The 22084-nt window shown below is 42.4% G+C and overlaps 1 protein-coding gene across 1 annotated transcript in view; it reads left to right on the forward strand.

Moving 5' to 3' along the window:
• The first annotated feature begins 8015 nt into the window (after window positions 1-8015).
• Window positions 8016-22084, forward strand: part of SMPX (small muscle protein X-linked) — a 49615-nt gene continuing 35546 nt past the window's right edge. The window contains exons 1-2 of the mRNA XM_068963296.1: window positions 8016-8151; window positions 11750-11806. Coding sequence (XP_068819397.1) covers window positions 11768-11806 — 39 coding nt within the window. The 5' untranslated portion in view covers window positions 8016-8151; window positions 11750-11767. The remainder of the gene's footprint in view (window positions 8152-11749; window positions 11807-22084) is intronic.

The following is a 22084-nucleotide window of genomic DNA, read 5'->3' on the forward strand; positions in this document are numbered from 1 at the left end:
AGTATGAGAATATTCTCAATAGTTTTAATAAATCAAAGACTCATGGTCTACAAAGGAATAAAGAGGATTATCTCAGGACTTGCAGAAAATAAACAAGTTGGAAATGATGGGAGGGTTAATCACAGGAAAAGAAAAAAATACCATTGGTGCATCACCTACTACGTGCTCTATTTCCACTAGCTCACTTAATTTTGCAGATGAAGAAATTAAAATTCCAAGAGGGAAATGACAGAGCCCAAATTTGAACCTCAACTGGCCGCTTTCCAAAGTATTACTATTTCCTGTTACAGCACAAGGGGCGGAGGGTGTGGGTCCAGAGACTGCATAGATACGGAACAAGTGTGGTGGTGGGGCGGCCGTTGGGCAAAGTTTGGACATGACGCCCTTTTGGGTTCCTTACAGCATTAGGAATGTCTTACTGCAGTGATTGCTGGCTCTCCATCTGGCCGTCTTTGTTTGCTGATCAGTTTCATCTCAGTGATAGTAGGCATTTCCCCATTATTTCCTTTCTTCTCGTTACTTCTCATTACCTAAGGCTCCACTGAGTAGATATTGAGTCCTTGACATTTACTATATTTCATCTAATAAGCTACTGGTTGGATGACAGACACATGGTTATCTTACGTACTCAAGAAAGGAAAAGCCCTTCATTATAAGATGCCATAAATTTTAACAAGTGCCAATTTCAGAGATATTAAAATGTGAAAGAAGTGCATCTTAGAATCCATGAACTCAAATTCCCAAGAACACAGACTCAGTTATCCTCAAAACAGGAGCAATCTTCCTAGCTTTCCCCTCTATGATCATCAACACACACTTAGTGAGTATCTGCTATGGAGAAGGCTTCGGGTCAGGTGGTTTGAAGGAAATACAAGATATCTGGAACCAGAGCCCCCAGTTATAATCACAGTGAGGCAGTTTTAAAGTATGACCTGAAATGTTGTGACAATCCTCCCATGCAGAGACAGAGGTCCATGCCTCCTTCTCCTGATCTGTACGAGGTTGTGACTGCTTCAGCCAGCAGCACAGCAGGAGTGAGGCTACGTGACTTCCAAGGTTAGGTAATAAAAGGCCATGCAGCTTCTGTCCTTTTCCCTGGATTACCTGCTCTTGGAACCCTGAACCTCCAGGTTAAGAAGCCAACTAACCTGACGCTATCATCCTGTGGAGGCTACATGTAGATATTCTGGTTGACAGCCCCAGCTAAGCCAGCCTTCCAGCCATCCCTGACAAAGGACATCCGAGTGGGTCCCTTGGCCCCAGATGGTCCAACTTCTAGAACGAGGGCAATTATTTCTATTAAGAATCAAACAATCCTAAGTTATGTGTCACGAACATGTCCACATTTCTGTAGCTTTACATAGTAAATATTTCTCTCTCACTCATGTCATAATCTGGTGTGCGTCTGGTGATCCTTTTTCATCCTGTAGCGATGACATCTAGGACCAGTGGCTTCTAAGGTTGCTATGGAGGAGGAAGAAACCTTCCTCGATGGCATAAGATGTTTTAAAGGCCGAGGCCTGGAATGGCTCACAGCAGTGCTTCTCAAACTATCCGAGGACCAAGTTTTTTAAAAAAAGTTTAACCCATCATGGACCAATACTTTCACAAAAATGAATGACTAGAAAAAGGAAATGCTGCTTGGATGCAGGGGCAATGTCAAATTGCTGTCAAAGTCCCTAATTGCTTACTTTTAAATTTCTGTTTTCACTCACTGCAAACTGGTAACATACAGTTTGCAAAAGGGCACTGCTGCATGGACCACCATTTGAGGAGCACTGATTTACAGTAATTGGGCCCACATCCTACTGGCCAGAATGTGGCTGCATGACCCCAGTGCAACTGTGAGCAAGCCTGGACAATATCATGCGCTGTGTGCCAGGAAGAGGAGACACTGGCTGAACTCACCGCATTGCCTCTGTGACCTGCTTTAAGTTAGAGTTTTACTCTCTTTCTCTCTAGGAGGATCCAAATGTTTACAAATTTATTGTCTCATTTATGTTTATGGTTCTCATTTAAAAGCAAAAGCTTTGCAGGGCAGGAGGGGAAGGAGCTAGGAAATTGTCCTGCATAGTATGTGGTATCACTGTGATTCTCCCCAGTTTTACAGATCCTGACCATGGGTAAAATTCGAGCTGGGTAAAAATTGTGTTCAAGGGCACACAAGCAGCAATGATGTTTCTGTAACATTCCAGGTCTCTGGTACATATGCCAGGTGGCTACTGTTTCTGCTTCAGACTCTAGAGGAGGACCGTCCCCCCTCTACTATACGTCACCAAAGGGACATATAGAGTTACCTCATTTTTGAAAAAAAGCCAGCTTATAGGGGTTTTGTATGACAATGCAGGAAAATGTTAAGTCTAAATACTTCTGTAAACTGCCAAAACCCTACAAAAATAGTCCATTTCAACACTCATTAGAAAATGACTAACAAGAAACAGAAGTGCTCAACATTGCAATCATATAACTTTATAAGATTGTTCCAAATAAATTAGGCTTTTTAGAGACAAGATGCCAATGTAGTTCAGAACAACTTTGATGAGGCCTATGCTTCATAATGGGGCTTCCTTCATAGCTCAGTTGGTAAAGAATCTGCCTGCAGTACAGGAAACCCAGGTTCGATCCCTGGGTTGGGAAGATCCCCTGGAGAAGGAAATGGCAACCTACTCCGGTATTCTTGCCTGGAGAATCCCATGGACAGAGGAGCCTGGCAGGCTGCAGTCCATGGGGTTGAGAGAGTCGGACATGACTTAGCTACTAAACCACCATAAACCGTGTTCCATAATGGACTGCCGGGTTGGGGCAGATAATAACCAAGCTCAGCCCAGATGCCCTCTGGTCCTCTTTCCCAATTTGTTACCTGCTCTTGGCTTCAGTGGGCATTTGCTTCCATCATCCTAGCTCTGTTTTGGAGGCCTGCCCTAGGGCATCTGAAGCAGCTGGTAAGGAGAGCCAGGGGCTTCCCCGATGGCTCAGTGGTAAGAATTTGCCTGCAATTCAGGGGACATAGGAGACATGAGTTCGATCCCTGGTTTGGGAAGATCCCCTGGAGAAGGATGTGGCAACCCACTCCAGTATTCTTGCCTGAAGAATCCCATGGACAGAGGAGCCTGGTGTGCTACAGTCCATGGAGTCGCAAGGAGTGGGAAATGACTGAGCGCGCACACACACACACACACACACAAGGAGAGCCAGAGTCCCTGGGAATTTGTGTGTCCGGGCAGCCCTTCCCCAATGATGGACAGGTACAAGAATATGACAGCCCCACTCCTTCTCCCGGGTTAGAGCAAAGCTTTATGGTGAAACTTATACTCCAGAACCCCCTGAAGGATCAGACAGAAGACACCTTCTGTGGGGCTTGAGATCGCTCCTCTGTTCCCCAGTTTTCCTGGGAACACTTTTTCTTTTTTAAAGATTTTTTTTTTAATGTGGACAATTTTTAGTCTTTATTGAATTTGTTTTAATACTCTTTCTGTTTTTATGTTTCAGTTTTTTGGCCATGAGGCATATGGGATCTTAGCTCCCTGATTAGGGATGGAACCCATGCCCCTGCATTGGGCGGCAAAGTCTTAACCACCAGACTGCCAGGGAAGTCCTGAAACACTTAGTCAATAAATCACTTGTACACAAACCCTGATTTCAAGATCTGTTTCTGGGGGAAGACCAACGGGAGATGTGTGTTCTTTAGTACAGTCACCATGTTGATGGATGGCTATCTCTGAGGCAGTGAGGTTTCCAAACCCAACTGGACCCTGCACACTGCTAAGCAGTACTTTCAGCTTTTTGTTCATTACACCTGGCATCTTTGGAAAGTTGAGGCCGCTAGCAGGTGGCCTCGCTTCTCCCCATTCCTCCTCCTCCAAGTGCACAGACCCTTTTACAAACTTCTCAGTCTCAGCCTTCCCCTTTAGTGCCTCCTCAGTGGGAAGAACATCTGTTCCCACCTCTAGAGGCAAGGTTTCATCCTTTCGCTTGTCAATGACCTCCTCTTGACCTTTGTCAACCTCTGCACCTTGGCTTCTAAACATGTTTAAATATTGCTCAGACTTAAATAAGATAGAGCTTAAAAAATTCTCTCCATATTGGAAATCTCCAAACTCAGCCACTATTCTTTTTCTCTGTTCTTCATCAAGGGTCTAGAAGAGATGAGTCCTCTTGCTGCCTCAACCCTTCATGCTACAACCTGCAGTGATCTGGTTTTTGAAGCAGCCCCCTCAATCCACTGAAGCACTTCTCTCTGAGGCAAGAATGGCTTTCAATTCTTCATGCCCCATCTGAAGAGCTTGCTATGTGCCAGGCCCTGTGTCGAGCTCTTTAGATGTGGACTTCATTATTGAGGCTGCTACCTTCACTCGTCACCCACTGACCACATTCCTTCATACCTCATGATCCAAGTCTGAAACCTGGATTCCTCTTCTCCATTCTCCCTCATCCAATCCATAAGCAAGGACACATTTGACTCTACTACTAAAATACACTTTGAACCTCTCTGCTTGTCTTTATCTCCATCACCAACACCTTTGTGCAGGCCACCATCATCTCTAGCCTTTTAAATATTCTCCCCTCTTCCTTGCTTATTCTATTACAGTTTATTTTCCACATAGCAGTGATATGAGCTCATCAAAGCTCAAACCAAACAACTCCACTGCTTAAAACCTTCCAATGGGGCTTCCCTTGTGGTCCAGTGGTTAAGAATCCACCTTCCAGTGCAGGGGATGTGGATTTGATTCTTGGTTGGGGAACTAAGGGCCCACATGCCGCAGGGCAACTAAGCCTGCACACCATAATTTGAGAGCCCGTGCAACGCAATAAGAAAACCCAGCATACTGCAATGAAGACCCAGTGCAGCCAAAACAAAAACAAAAACAAAAACAAAAAAAACCTTCCAAGGATTCCTACTACACTAAGAAAACCAGCACCTGTTGCCAAAATGGCCTACAAAGGCCCTGCCGGCCTCTGCCTCTTTCTCACCTCATGTCATGCCACCTTCTCCATGTTTAGGCGGCATTGTTTTACTGCGAGTTCTGGAAACATACTTTCCCACCTCAGGGCCTTTGCACCTTCAGTTCCTCTGCCTAAAGTGTTCTTTTCTCACCCTATCAATCTCAGTTCTTATTACAGAGATGCCACTCACCCTCTGCCCCAGTTTCTCTTCTTCAGTCTTCTGTTTGTTTTCATATTACTTAACGGGGGTTATCTTGTTTACTCAGCTTTGTCCACCACCCACTCCCTCTTGTAAGCTCTGCGGGCAGGAACATATGCATATTCAGTTTTCTCCCCAGGGATGGTGGGGATAGGACAGGGCTGGTGTTTAGCAGAAGCATAGGACATTCAGCACAAACATTCCTTCTCTGTTATTTCTGAGGCCCACCCGCACCTCATGCCTTTCCCACATGCCGTGGTGCAACTAAGCGTGAGCACCAAGGAAGCACTTTGCGCTTCCTGTCACAATATGAAGCTTTCCCAGTGAACCCCCTTGTCTTGGTTTGGGTTGCCTCAAATCTAGACGTGGAGACAAAGACTTGGACTTGTCTATTTGGTGGTCTGTTTGGGTGGGGATCCCAGAAAACCTAAGTGAGGGATTGAAGTGAGACGGGGAAACGAAAAAGCCAATAAGAGCAAAATAATGAGCGAGTCACTTGCTGCTGAGGGCAACGAGGGCTCAGTCCTGCTGGGGACCTCTGGAAACTAGACCACATTTCACCATCATTCCGCCAGAGGATGGGGAGGTGGGGCATTGATCACCAACTGGCGTCTCCATTGGCTGAGGTTAGTCCCTAGCGGTGTCTGCTCCCTGGCAGTTCTGGGTCACGGCTCTAGCACACCCAGGCACGCTGCCGTGGAGATGGAGAGAGCTCCAACGCAGAGAAGCAGAGAGATTCCGGCTTTTGAGGTGTGAAGCTGACAGCGTACTGAGGAATGTCTACAGCTGCAGAGCTCATGTGGGCAGAGCAATACTGAGAAAGATATCAACGGTGTCTGGCACGCCTCCTCATGGCTTAAACTAGTTCACTTTGCGTTTCTGTCACTTCTGAGTAAAGAAGCCCCGATTATGCACCTTACCTCAGTTCCGTCCACAGAGGCAGCCGCGTCCGCGTTGGGTCAGCCTTGTGTACAAGGCACTGCTGCCAGGAGCACTTTCCTTCACATAAACAACAGGAGGAGCTGCTGAAGGGTCACTGGGGGCAAACTTTATGGGATGACTGCAGGGCAAGGTGTCAAAAACGGCTCGTTGTTGTTCATTCATGGAGTGATGCCACCTAGTGTCTGGGGAAGAGCTCTGAACGCAGAGGAACATCCAAACATCTGGGAAATATTAAGGTGCCTACCCTAATCTCAGGAAGTATGAGCTTCCCTGAAAGCTCAGTCGGTAAAGAATCCACCGGCAATGCAGGATACCCCAGTTTGATTCCTGGGTCAGGAAGATCCCCTGGAGAAGGGATAGGCTACCCATTCTAGGATTCTTGGGCTTCCCTTGTGGCTCACCTGGTAAAGAATCAGCCTGCAATGTGAGAGACCTGGGTTTGACCCCTGGGATGGGAAGAACCCCTGGAGAAAGGAAATGCTACCCACTCCAGTATTCTGGCCTGGAGAATTCCAGGGACTATATAGTTCATGGGGTCACAAAGAGTTGGACATGACTGACTGACTTTCACTTTCACCCTAATCTCTTTCCCACTGTATAAAGAATTCATTTTTGGTGCCACAAAACCTCAAAGTACGATGTCTAAACTGACTTTTGAAGACATAGTTCTTTTAAACAGCACATGAACAGAAGTTAATTGGTGAGCCCCAAACTGAGGTGCTCCTCAATGATCTGCTGACTTCCTTAGCTACTGGAAAGTTGATTTTCTCTTTACTGACCTGAAATCAAGTATTGGGAATACATTCAGCTGCAGGGAACAGACATGCAACTTTAGGGGCCCATACAGACTGGAGCTTCTTCATCTTATGTAACGAGAGGACAGGTAGTAGATGGTTGCGGGTTGACTGCTATCATGGACTCAGACATCCCTCACTTATAACTGGATGGATGATAAGTGAGTCCACTGTTTAATCCTTCTACTGAAGGGGAGTTCTGTATAAAGGCAATTTTATTTTTTATTATTATGTTTAAAAATTTTTGGCTGCACCCTGTGGCCTGTGGGACCTTAGTTTTCCAACCAGGGATTGAACTCGCTCCCCCTGCATTGGAAGGTGGAGTCTTAACCACTGGACTGCCAGAGAAGTTCCAGGGTAATTTTAGAGACTAGAGAAGTAAACAAAGAAAAGAAAAGTAGTGCTAAAAATAATGAACATATTTTGTAGGATTTGGCAGCGTTCTCTTTAGAGAGTGTTTTGTCTGATACCTGGTCCTGGCCTTTGTCATACGTAAAATAGATATTTTCTCTTTTGTCCTGTTGCCTCACATGTTGTAGGGCTACAGTCATTGCCAGGAGCAGAGGCAGCTGAGCAGAGAGAGACTCGGCCTTGGAAGCACACGAGTTGGTCAATCTGTGACCATTTTTGACCTACAAAAAGGACGATGTTTTATAGTTCATTGTAATCAGACTGAGAGCTGATTCGGAAGTAACTTTCTCAGCTCCTCGGTGACCAAGCGAGGACTCAAACACTGCTTGGCGCTTGTGCTGCCTCTCTCCAATTTTTGATTCAACACTCTCGGTCTTCTGGCCTCTGGGTAATAAAGCTAAAGATAGAAACTTTTCCTACTTTTCAAACTTGCCTGTGCCCCCTCAGAATTTGTGAGAAAACGCAGCCAGCATCTTCTGGAAGATGAGGAGGGCAGTAAGATTCCAGAGCCACCTTCCGGCTGACATTTGAGCCCTGCTCTCAGCACGGTCAAGCCTTTTGGAGGCAGCGTATGGCTTGTATCAAACTCTATATTTAGGAAGAACAACTGTGAACTATGACAGGAATTCTCTTTAACACTTATCCTTAAACCGAGTTCCCCTCCAGCCCCGAGCCGGGAGCAGCTCTCAGTACCGGCTGAAGCACAGATCGCTTGAGCTATTTCAGCCACATGAAAAGCATCGGAACCGAGATCACAGCTCAGAGGACACCCGGCGTCCCTTCCACTCACTGAGGAGCCTTGTATCCTTGTACCTGGCTGCCTGGGACTTTCCTCAGGCAGGAAGCAAGTACATAAAGCAGGTAAGCAGGAGGACTCACCTTGGGCAACTGGGTTTTCTGAAAGAAATTCCCTGGCTACCTAACTTGAAGTGGCTACTTCTAACTTTGTAGGCTTGTAACTAGAGGGTGTAGCTTCCTTGTAAATTCACTCTCCATTGGTTACGTTGCTGCTTCTGTTTTCTAAATTGTTTGGAGGGTGGGGAGGTTGAAAGAATATTGAACTAAAAGTAGTTTTCATTGATAGTGACTTGAAAATTTCCACATTCCAGCTAAGATGACTCTGACCCTGAACATTATGTCATTTTGATTCTTATGGCCAGGGTTGCAGTTGATCAGCTGCAGACCTGACTCAAGCTGTAAGCCTAGAAATAATTAGGAGAACTGAGGGCAGAGAAAAGCTATGATGCTAGCTCTTTGGTTTACCTGAACACAAATCATTGCCAGAGCTGTTAACACATTACAAGTTTAAAACACTTTTCTCTTCTCCCTAAGTGCCAGGCTTGACCTCAGTGATAAAGTTGTATCAACTTATAGAACTGTTAATATTCCAGACCTGTCTTTTTGAAAGCCCCCCCTTCGATCACAGTGTTCTCCAGACCCAGCAGAGGAGAGGGTGGCAACCCTGTCTCTCTGTGTGGGCACCAGAGGCTGATGCGTGGCACGCGGACTGCTTCTTCCTTCTCGGCACATCTCATGCAGAGTTGAATAAAGAGTTAGTTTGGACAGCTGAACATCTTTCTGCACCCTTCTTGGGAATTATTTTTAGCTGCAGGACAGAAGATAATTCCCTGTGAGACTGAGCTATAGCCACTTAATTGATCTTTAAAAAGAACAAACAAAGCCCCCTCTTTCTGTATATTGATTTATTTTCCTCTGACTCCCTTCTTCTTAAATTAGTGCTATTAATGTTGACAAATGTTTAGTAAGTGAAAGAGTCTTATTTAGAAGTCAGATATAGATGCCGTCCAATCAAATACCAGCTGAGGAATATTGTTCATGACTCAGCGTATAGACCATTAAAGATCCCCACAGACTTGCACAAGCACCAGGAAAATTCAACCGTGCGAAACTGGCAAGCATTTCCATTATAATAGGCTTTGTAAAAGTCCATACACTCCTGGTCAAACTGTCTGTGTTCTCCAACTGAAGCCAGAACTAGGAGACGCAGTAATAGAGGTACTCTAAAGAGTATCTCCTTGGATGCAAAGCTGTGGTCCCGATGTGAGTGGAGTTGTACATCTAAGGCATAGCTTTCTTTTTGGGGGCCCAGGATGAAGCAGGCAGAAACAGAAGGAAGGTGCATTCTACACCCTGCATCCCTAATGGAGGTGAATGCAGGGTCATGAAAGAGCCAGGGAACACTGTCTATTTTTATTCACCAGTGTGCTTTGCCCTGATTTCTCTGAGAATAATGAGGACAGCAGGATGGGCTGCAGAACTGATGAACACGAACGTCATCTAGCCTGTTTGCAAGGAATGAGAGCTGGGATCTGACCAACTTTCTAGAGATGTCTCTCTCACAGACTGACATATATGTTGAGAAGGAATCTGTATGCAAATAAGGTTATACCAAAGCTATATTGGAGACAAGGCCCGAGGAATATCCATCCGTTAGGCTGAGGGGTCCACGACATACCACGAATCCAGTTTAGCAAAAAACAAAATCAGTCTAATTAAAAAAAAAAAAACCATGCAGTACAAATGCGATCATTCATTGCCTTATTTTTTTCACATTTTAACTTGCTATTGTAACAACATAAATTCCTAATCCCCACATTTCAAATTGACATACATTTTTTAAAGTTGTCAAGTGTTAATAGTTAAACTTTAATTGTACACCTATAGAGAATGCTATAGGATGAGATATTTAAAGTCCTGTGAGAATTATTGCTTTGCGTGACTCCTAATAGCTTTTGAGAAATAGAAACATTAAATATTAAACTACGAAGCTTTTCTTTTTGAAATTGAGCTTTGTGTCCTAGATCCAAAAATTTAAAATCCTTCATTGACTTTTTTACACTGCAGAAAAGACAGCAATCTATCTGAAACATATCACAGAGCAAAATGCATTCCTGATTGTTCGACTTGTGAGAGCTTTTTAATTTTTTTAACCATATTGAAAATAATTCTACCTAGACCCTTAGGCATGGTGGCTATATCTGTATATTACCAAAACATTCAGGTAGAACTTAAAAAAAACAACCCATTGTTTTCAGGTATGTGATTCCAAAGACCATATAGTTACATGTACTATTTATGAGAGTTTAAAAAATTATGTAATGATTTAACTTCATATAATAGAGCCTAACACTTTGAAGACTTTCAGAGTTCTCAGATCCTTTATTTCTAAAGTGTTGTGGGGCATCAGTATCACAGTTCTTACTCTGTATTAAAACTGTATAGCAGTAAAGAACTAAAAGTCTCCAGCTAAAAGCAATGGCAATAAAACAATAAATACTTGCATCATGCTTTATATACTTCACAAGGCATTTTCAGGGCCCTTATGTCATTTTGATTCTTACCACAACCTGTGAAGCAGGTAAAATTTAAAGAAGAGGAAATGGGCCTCGAGATGTTGACTGACATGGTCCAGGTGACATTGGACTTGTGGCAAATGCAGACCCTGCTGTGTTCAATTACTCACTAGTAACCCACACGCTTACATCAGTCAATTGAGGAAACACTAATCAACCCAGTTTATAGTTTGGGGATTAAAAAGCAGCATGTTTTTAATTCACTGAATTTCAAACTTTACCACTTCACCCTGTCATATTTAATTGACCAAGCTAAAACAACACATGTACAGAGCTGGGCTGTTCCCTGCTCCCTGAGCCCCAGTAGACCACGACCACTAGTCACTGGGCTCAAAGTCAGGTCTTCAACTGAAAGAAAGCAAAGGTCCTTTCAGAAGGAAGCACTACTACACCTTGGGGATCTGACACTGTCACGTAAGTCCTGTGTGCTTCCAGAGAGTGTTTCATTAAAAGCAAAGAAGACAGAGGTGAAGCTTGCTTGGGAGCTGCCGGGTTTACAGAGCCCAGGCTTTGGACACACAGAGCAGGGAGATGCGGCCCCCAGGTCTCTGGTTGGAACAGACATGTGCCCAGAGAGCAGAGAGCATCGCAGTAATAGGAAGGAAGTACGGGCCATTTCTCCTTGGGTGTTTGACGGAGGGGAGGTGCTCCCCATGGACTGATTGCACAGCCCTGGCAACAACTCAGTTCAGATCAAAAGTTCAGTTTCAAGCAGAAAGCTTCCGAGGCCCCAAACAAAGGTGTTTTATTCCCACAACCTCTTTGCTTTGCCGTTCTGGGCAGGAGGGCAGGAGGGCAGGGAAGGAGATGATAGCGCCTTTCAAGTTTCTGATTGCCTATCAGGAGCATCAGAGGCGAGGCATCTCAGCATTTCTCCTCCTGAATGATTTATCCAGTGCTCTAGTGTTCCCTGTCCCTGAGGCCTAAGGAAGGAGAGTCTCTAAGTAACCGGAAACTGAGACTGAAAGAATATATGGCCAGTGAAAGGGGTGATCGCCCAGTTGAATCATGAGTTAAATTCAAATTTATCACTCCTGAGGATCTGAATGCCACCACCTCTAACAGTTTCTTACTTGTTTTTTTAGGGATAAGACTGCGTCAATATGTCGAAACAGCCAGTTTCCAATGTCAGAGCCATCCAGGTGAGTAGACACGTTTGTGTCTTCGCATCAGCAACTTCCAGCCTGTTTGCTTAATAAATCAGACTTTCTGTGATCGTTCACCCACCTGATGATTAACTTCACAGAGAGAAGAAAGACTTGTATAAGGTACAATTCAGGAAGAAAAAAGGCTGGTAATGTACAGCCGAGAAGGGAGAAGCTGTTTCTGTGTAAATATGCATAATTGTAAGGGACTCAAAGTTTATGAATGAGAATTAAATGGCCTTCTACAAAAATGTAGTGCACATGTTTTTGATATGTTTTTTGATGTGTAAGTTTTTGATATGCTCATTGATAGAAATTTTAAAATTCCATTTTCATTTTTAGATCCAATTGAGTTTGTCAACTCATCTGTTTAGAATATATGGTTCTTGAAAAACGTCCTTTTCTTGTCAAATGTTCTTCCCAAGGCTTGGGTGTCTATCTTTTAAAGTCTATATTCTATTATGTCTCCTCATGCCCTCCCAGCAAACAAATTCTTTGGTTTTTTCAACAGACTTAAGTGTTACCTACAATAAGGGGAAGGGGAAGCAGGCATTTTGGAGCCCAAACACAGTTACAGAGAAAGCTTTTAGTATTTGTTTTGACTCAATACTAAATTTGTTATTTCTCTTAAGAGCTCAGTGTTTAACTCTCAAATGGCTCCCACCCTGAGATGCTGGGCACAATGCTTTATTGTAAAATTCCATCTTTCTTTTCCATCAAAATGGAGTTATCTGTACTTTCTCTAATGGAACTTTTAAACTTTTTTTTTTCCTGGACTTTCATGAATACTGCAGAACATATGGCAGCTCCTGAATACTTGGGGTCTGATGCACAATCACACATACACCTATTCATAAGCAACGCACTGTATGACCACATGTATGTGGTCAGGTTGTGAGGTGAAGGATCCTAGCACACACAGGTGGTAGAAGTGGGTGGAGGGATGTATATTTACCTGTCATGATAATCCATAGCCTTAAGTGGAGGGGTTCCTTCAGTGGCAAGATGTATAATAACCTCAGAAAACCTGTCACAGAACAAACCACCTCGGAAGGGCCTGTCGGCCAGGAACCAACTTTGCGTTGCCACGTTTGCCCTCTGGTGTACCCCTGATGAGTCTCTGATGTATCCGACACTGGTAGTGGACTTCATTTTGCCTCCCAGGCCTATAGGCATCCTTGAGCCTTTGAGCCGTCTGTGTTATCCAGTGTGTAGAGCTGTTAGTGGTACACGCTGTGAAGCCAGAGATTACTGGAGCTTGAATCCTTAATCCACTTTGTACTGTTTCCACATCTGTAAAATGGTAACAGCACTCACCTTCTAGGGCTGCACACAGAAGATGCTTAAAACAGTACAGTAAGCTCTCCTTAAGGGTCAAACTGTTATTATAATAATCATTCAGGAATGCTCTATGCTCTGTGTTAAAGTGACAAAAAATAATACCATTTAATCACTGCACTTGAAGCTCTTGAAGTGCTAAACATAAAATTTCCTTTTTATTTTGCAGAACATAAAAACATAGTCTCTCAGTCTGCCTTTTCTTCCTTTTACAGCTGAAAATGTGTTGACTTTTCTTCCTTAGTGCTTCCTGGCCTCCCTCAAATCTACAATGAAAACTCATCAGTATTCTATTAATTTTGACCTTGATATGTTTTTAGGTCTGTAATATTTAAAAAAAAACTCTCATTGACTGTTCATAATAGCTGTTATACTGCATTTAAAAAAAATCCATCTAGGATACATGTATATGTATGGCTGAGTCCCTTCACTGTTTACCTGAAACTATCACAACACTGTTAATCAGCTATACTCCAATACAAAATGTTTTTTGTGTTAAAAAAATAAAAATAAAAAATTTAAAAAATCCATCTACTCTACCAACAAAGGCAATACAGTACTTCCTTATAGATGTGGTATCACCTCTTTCAATATATTTTATGCCAGACAGAAAGCCTAATTTAATGCCCCTTCAAATAAAGTTTTATTTCTTGTGGTTAAATAGGATCTGCACTATCTGATATTTTCCTATCATCTCACATTAACCTAAAGTAGGGTCTATTAAATAAAATATGAAAATGGTTACACAGTACAAAATGCTTTATTGTAGGAACATTATCTAGGGTATGGTCTTCTGCAGAACAAATAGAAACCTCAACTGATGAGGGAGTGCCCTCGTTGTATAAATACTAAAGATCTTAAATATTCTATTCAACACACTCTAGCCACTTCTCTTTATTAGGATCTTATCTCTAACCCAGTTCAGCTGTCATATTCTGGGCGCATGCTTTGTTCCAGTCACCATACTAAGTGTCAGCTATGCAAAGATGAATTGAAACCTGATCCTGGAGTTTGAGGGGCTCATGGTCTCCAGGACTATGTGACTGGGCAACTTATTTCACCCTTTTTGTGCCTCAGTTTCCTCATCTGTCAAGTGGGGAATTTATCACATGTGAGCTCATAGGGTTGTTGTGAGGGTTAAATGAATCCATATGCGTAAATGCCTAGGTCAATCCATGGCTTATTGCAACTGCTCAATAAATATTAGCCATTATTATCAATCATCATCATTGTAATCATGTGGTTCCCAAAGTGTGTCTCTTGGAAGAGTTGTTTTATGGGATGCTGTTAATTAAAGAGTTCCATGAAAAAGTGTTTGGAAACACTGCATTAAGCAAAGTTGAATAGGATCCTTACTGCAGGATTTCTCAGAATCCATAACTTGCTAGTAACTTCATAACTTCCAAGAAGGCAGTGGTATATGCAAGACTTTTTAAACATATTGGACCTTTGAAATGAGTATCTTGTAGGATAGTATTTTTCAGTGCAAACTTCTAGAAGTAACGGCTAGATCTCTATTTTGTCTGGATTGAGCAAATTGAAGCCACTGTCAACCATACTTCTAGCAGTCAGGCATAGGTAATTGAATTACTGTACCTATGTGCTTTAGACAACATGAAGCCAAATGGTTACAGATCTCCACCTGGCCATTCACTCACTCTGTGACCTTAGTTTATCCTTCTGTAAAATAAGGACAATCATACTGCTGAATGGGACTGTTATAATGAATACACAAAATAATGTACGGCAAGTGCCTGGTTTACTGCACACAAAGTCCTTAAGAGACGGTTCTTCTAATTATCCAAGTAATGCATGGAATGGCTTTGCTTTCTCTTCAGCTGCTTCCATCTCCTCCCTGCCCCAGAGTAAGAGGGAGGCCAGAATGAGACCCACCCTTAGAGGACATGGACAGTTGTCTTTCACATTCACATTGAAGAAGAGACTGCATTTGAATTATAAGAAGATTCTATCTAAGTCCACATTTCTTTCAATTGTATTAATGAAATCTCATTTATGCCAGGGGCATAAAAATATCCTGAATAAATCAGTTAATCCTTCCATAGCCTGGAGAGGGCCTTAGTCTTCCAAGCAGCTGATAAGGTTCTGGACTGGATGTAAAGGACCAAATAGTGAATACTTCAAGATTTACAGATCACTGGGTCTCTGTAGCACTACTCAACTCTACTGTGACAGCACAAAAGCAGCAATATACAAGTGAATGCGGGTGGCTATGTGTCAGTGAAAATTTCTTTGCAAAAACAGGTGGCAGGATGGATTTGGCCCATGGGCTGTCATTGGCTGACCCTGGTTCTGTACTCTGTAGTCTGCTTCTTAAACCCCACTGTTGATGGGAATGGAGTTGCAACCAAGGTAACCTCAGCACACTAGGCAAAGTGGATATGATACTTTCAGATGAAAGAATCTGACATGACAGGTGGTGGGGCAAGCTAGAGCTGCTGGGACATCTGACCCCATCAGCGATCTGTTCACTAAGTCTAATGAGACCAAGTGACAATGACCACTGGCAGCACCTGCCTGTCCCTCCCCTGCCCCCTGAACACACCCCCTTTGGAAGGTATCATGGGGCCTCCTCGGAGCCTCAGCCCACTGAGAGCCAATGTTCTCTGGGTCATCAATGGCCCTTTTTCTCCATGGATGATCAAAGTGAGTGGAGTATTATTGTCCTTTCCCACGAGATCTGAGGGTTTCATGGTTGAACGGAAAAGAGTCCTGTATCCTAGTCACAGCTGTGCTCTGTGACTTCACGCCCCCGTGGGCCTTGTGAGCTGTAAAGGGCATGGGAGCTGGTGGGAGTGATGCTGCATTAAATGACCTGTAAGCCTCTGTCCAGCCTCCAACAGTCTACGAACTTTTTACTTTGGTCGAATATACTTATTTCCCTTTGTTGTATGCCAGTCTGCCTTAAATCAGTTTGGAAGTCACACTTACAGGTTACTCATTACTACATAAAAACACTGAAAAACCTATTAGCTTAAAATAGTAATAACTCTTACCTTTCACAATTTGATCTTGACCATTACAGACACCATAAAGGACAACATTACAGGTATTTCAACATTACAGATAGTTATTAAAAGGACAGTATGGAGGTTCCTCAAAACACTAAAAATAGAACTACCATATGATCTATGAACTTCTTGAGACTAATTTCTAAGGTTTATTATTAGGATGATAATAATAGTCACAATTTCTTCTGGGTTTACTATGTACTTGGCACAATGCAATGGGATTTCCATGGATTATAATGAAAGGTTTGGAGAAGCAAAAGCACTCACTCAGGATCACACAGCATGTGAGTAGAAGAGTCAGGAGCTAAGGCAACTTGCTTGATCCCAAAGCCCATGTGAGGAACCACCCTGCAAAACTGTCCAGTCTCATTGCTTACCATCTCCACCTCGGCACACAGAGTAAGGATGGAGGAGTGGGAGCATCTGAAGGGTAATCATACTGACCAAGGCTACTTGAGAGAGAATTACCATTTTATAGATGCTGAATCCTCCCTTTTAAAGCCCTCAAACTGACATGCAGAACAGCTATCAGCATTTCAGCAGAAGCTGCTAACAGTTTACAATGATTAAAGTCACCTTACATGTAAGTCGGCTAGGAGTGAAAAGTACAAAGTACAGTGACTCAGTGACAAACATGCTCTGGAAATACAAATGCCCGTGGCCACTGCATCCCACCGCTCTGCTTAATTGATTTAATCAAGCTGCTTGTGAAACTAGATCTAACTTCTTTATCATACATTTTAGAGGAATGATTATATGAGCCTTGCATCATTAGTTAGTGTGTGGCCTCTTACCATGGGACGTTTCCATTGTCGCCCAATCCACGTGTAGAACAGAATATCCTGATGCCCCTGGTTTTAGTACTTCTTTTCTTTCCCCATCCATTACCATTGCTCTTCCACTCTCCATCGCCCAGGGCATAAGGGCCCCATGGAAGAAGAAAGCCCGACAGAAATAATTACAGACAGGTGTTAGGGCCTCTAATCCCATTTACAATTTTCAGTTTAAAAAAAAGATTTCAAGTATATGACAGTCCTTGGTACAAAGGAAGAGACTATCACCACCCATGGTTTGTCAGTTAATCAAATACATTTATGAAAGCTAAAAATAATAATGATTATACATACCTTTCTTTACTATTTTATTTAAATTTGTAAAAGAGAAAAAAACCTGAACTTTCATTTACCATGTTTTTCTTTTGACCTTGGATCTACTGTTCCTTTCTTAGGTAAACCACTGTCATCCATTGTTTATGATTTCCAATGCTGGTTTCTTTGAAGTGCAGCCAGAACTTAAAATGGAGCAATTTGACTCTAGAGCTACTTCCAGCTGGTGATCTTTGCTGCTCTGCCCAGGGCTCCATATTGGTGACATGAGGCAAACAGCCGTATACTGACTAAAAGATGTCATTTTTTGAGGCTGACATTCACAAGTACATCGGAAACATAACCTACCTCCAACCAATTGTACACATTATCTTAATAGCTGTACAGTACATTCTTGAAATCTGCTTTTCCCTGGATGACAAGACTATGGTTGAGTCACTCAGGAAATTATTGAAGAGAACAAAAAGTGTTGAGAACAGACAGGGGAAAAAAACCTTTCAATATGAAACATCATGAGTGAAAAACTGGGGCTGAGTGGGAGTTTCTCAAAATGGTGTTGAGTGGGAAAGTTTTGTGTATTCTGAATCCATTTCACATTTCAAGAATCTCTACAGACAAAGAAGTTACGCGTTCCAGTGATATAGAATTTTATTTTTAAACGGGTTGAATATATTTTAGATGGTGTATGTATGTGTGTGTGTGTCTGTCTGTCTTCCTAATTTGGGCTAATATATTAAATAAGAAATCTTAGTTTTTAGTTAGATATAGGTAAAACACATCTCTTTCTGAAAATCTTCTGTGAAGATGCTAGAAATCTCAAAATGTCATACCCTGCTCCATTCAGAGAAGGACTAGGATGTAAGAATAGGAAAGGGCAGGAAGAAATACTGCAAAATGCAACCCTGTAGGGGTTCTTCTACATGCAGGATGGGAGAAAGGCATGGGGGATGCTATAGATTCTGGCAGGAGCTGCTGGAAACTTCTGAAAATGAAAGATAGAACCCAAAGGGAGTCATCTAAAACAAATATGCAATAGGAGGAAACTCTCAAAGCCTGAACACTAAAAAGAGAGATGGAGTGGGGACCAAGAGGAGGGGGAGATCAGAGGACAATGGCTCTGGAAAGCAAAGTGGAGTGGGATTGTCAGTTCTCAGTGGCTGGCAGCGATCAGAACCCAAGCCAGTAGGTAAAGATGTCATTGCATTGCAAATCACACAGGAGTAGCTTTGGAGGGAATATTGTTTCCAGAATTCTCGGGCTCAAAGCCCAGAGCCAAGCAGGAGAACAATACAAATAATTAAGGGACTGGTGGAATTACCTTACAGGGAATTCTTTCAGCTTTTCTTCACCTGGTGAGATCAAGTGTAGTATTCATTTCACACCAGATAGGTCTATTATCAGGGAACTGTATCCTGTTCTGGCAAAAGATGATCTGGTAGGTTTTTTCCATTCCCAACTTTGAGGATGTAACAAATTATGTATAGCTTGGGAAAGTGATGCAGTGGGTCTGCTGTGTCAGAGGCATATTTAAAAATATCTAAGATGAATGCATCTCAAGGACGGAAAAAATGCTAGAGAATGTGTTACAAAAGAAAAATAAAGCCCACTTCCTTTACCTTTATGCAGAATCTATATAAAGAAGGAAGTCCAACCTTATATCAACCCAAGGTCATTGATTTCTGTGTTTATTTACTCTTTCATAAAAATGTAGCTCATATTCCAAACCCATTTTGAGTAGTGAATATGATGCTCAATTTGCAGATGGAAAAATCAAGTCATTGAGAAGGTATTTTATTTGTGTTCAAACAGAGCAGGACACGGAAAGAAACAAGAACATGACAATTCTCCCACCGATGGAATAAAAACAGAGCGCTATAGGTCTATACATTTCTATGAGATTCAAATGATAAGGAATTTGCCTATGGCTCTAATTTAGTCTATAATTTGTCACTCAGATATCACCACCCTACAATTATATTAGTGAATCATCTCTAATCATTTACAAAGCACTTTGCCGACATTCCCTTGGTGTGTATATTAATGACTGGATACTTGACATGTTCATAGGCTGCTGTGGATCCTGTCAAAAAACCCATTTAGGTTCCTGGTTTTTTGAGTGATGCCTTAAAGACGAAAAAGCATCAAGCCAGTTAATTAATGGCTCATTTTTCAGTGTTCCTTTGACGCCCATTCTAGAATTATCCATTTGTGTGCCCCTTTTCCAGGGCCATTCTCAAGGTGTGAGTTTGCAGTTTTAGAGCCAGTTTAGAGAATGTGAGAGTGGTTAGAGTTAACTTTGGTCCAGTGAAAAGAGCTCTTTGGAGAGGAGTTTGATAGAGTCTGTCCCTAAGGCCAGGGAATGTGGATCTGGAATCTTGGCTTTTTCTTGAATTGTTTGTGTGACTTTGAGTATGTCATCTAACCTCTGTGAGGCTCAGTTTCTTCGTGAATCAAATGAAGATGACGGCCTGAACCTCATAAGTTTGTGGTAAGGATGAAAGTGGCAACAACCTAGGCTGAATCTTGGGGTTTGGGGTGAACATAGCAGTTGGTGGGGGGAGAGGCAGTCACTGTTCCACAATACTACCACGAGGTTGAGGTGAAAGTTAGTCCCAACCCAACTTTGCCACTTTGTTAACACACATTTGTTAGCAAACAAGCAGAAACCATCTGCACAGTCTGTCTGTGAGCTGGATGAAGCCTCACTTCTTGCCCCTTTAAGTGCTCTGAGTGACTGCCAGTTTGCATAAAAGATTCCTGTGGGGATTCTGTTGCCCCAGGCTGGCAGCTGTAAGCTGGAATTCCTCATTATCAATGGCTGGAGACAGGCCCATTTAGGGATCACTCTTCTGAGCTTTGAATCTAAAGATGCAAGCTATAGGCATCAGATTCTTACACTCTGTTCAGCAGTGTGGGAAAGTTCTCTCAAATATTTTAACCACTCTACATATCTTAACCTCCTCCACCTTCACCGAGAGAAGCCATTTCTAACACTCATTTCATTATCTCACCTATTTTTGACATTTCTACAAACATTAAAGTCTCAGGCATTGGTGGAGATGAGGCCAACAGAAAGCACTTGAAGCAGCAGTCTGAAGAATGCAGTCTTAGTGATATTTTATTACCTAACCACCCCAGGAAGATGAACTCCCAGTTAGAGCAATGGAGTTCCCTACAACTGCAGTTTAAACCAATCTGTGTACATAAAATATCACAGTCTATGCTAAAGTGGTTAAAAGTAATTACAGACATCTTAATCATGGGCAGAGTGAACATTTGAAATGTACATCGATACTCATCCACTTAGGGATGATCCCTTTCAATGGCTGTCAGATTGGGCCCCAAGTTCCTTGGAACAGCTCATAGCCCAGGCCTTGGAGGTGGGATCTGGGCGCCCCATCACCTTGGCCAGAGCAGGTCCATCTCCACTGAGCCTGCATTTTAGATAGTCTCACCATGCTTTACTTAAAAGAAGGGTTCCATGGACAAGAGGTTTGAAAACCACTAATGAAGCCTAATATTCGTATTAAACAAATGGGGAAGATCTGACTCAGAGCAGTTGTCACTTTTCCAAGCAGAGAGTAGCTGTGGCCACGCCTAGCAGTGGGCTCTTTTTTACTACCGTAGGCCACCCATGGACCATGGAGAGGCCACATGCATTACTAAAATCAATCTTTGAGCAAGAAAAGGTGGTATTTCCTGACCATGTGCTTTACTAAATACATTGTCCTGATGATTTTTACATGTTCCATTACTGAAAACCACAACCTACCATAGAGCATACACACTTGATTAAATGGGTTAGCTTACTAATCTTATATTTCAGAAACAATGATGCTAACTTGAACTTCCTATTAGGAAGATGCCCTCTGTAAATGTGTAATAAATGGGTAAGGATGGTGGTGAGCTAATTAAACTTTTAGCCAGTTAACTTTTTTCCAAATAATCCCTATATCAACTTTTCCCCTCTCTCACCGAAACTGTAGTAATGGAAAGTTCAATATATATCATCCTCAGTGAGTCTTGTTTACACTGTTTTGATCTTATTTCAGAACCCTAATGATATTTCAACCAATCAAAGACACTGCCTATTGCAAAACACCAGTATTTTATGTCTTGCTAAGAAATAAAACCAATGCACCTATTAAAAATTAAGATACCATTGCCTGTAAGGCACTCTGATTTCAGAGATATTAAAAGAGGTGCATTTTGGAATTCACGAAGTATGCTACAATATTTGCCACCATATAAGACATACTTTCCCCCTTGTCTTATGCTCCTTCTCCTCCCTCTTAAGGTCGCCTGATGCTTCCACTAAGCAGAGAAATAGCATAGAAGGCTGAGCCTCAGTATTTGCAAAATGCTTCCCTCTAAAATTGTGTTGTGATTATATTTGAACATATCTGATACATACTGACCCCAAACACTTCTTGGCATGTTTTTGCCCTAGGAAAGGTGATGGACCTCCCTGGATACGTACCACAAACACTTTTAATCTGTTTTTTTTCTGTGGGATCAGCCTTATTCTAGTAGGGAAGAAAGTTTTAAAGCCTCTATGTGGAAAAAGTCACACAGAACAGGACATAGATCCTCCATGTTGCATGAACATGGACACTGGATACTTTTTGTGTCTTGAGTTAAACATTCCCCTGGCAACAGAACTCATATCAGGCAGTTTCAAATACCACACCTCCTAATGATCCCATTTGCTGTGGTACCAAAATTGTCTACATTGAGTCATAAGGTAACAAAATATTTTGCTCCCTTTGCTCAGGCATCATTTTCATTCATAACATCAAAGT

This window comes from Capricornis sumatraensis, chromosome X (assembly GCF_032405125.1).
Source record: "Capricornis sumatraensis isolate serow.1 chromosome X, serow.2, whole genome shotgun sequence".
In the NCBI taxonomy this organism is placed as follows: domain Eukaryota; kingdom Metazoa; phylum Chordata; class Mammalia; order Artiodactyla; family Bovidae; genus Capricornis; species Capricornis sumatraensis.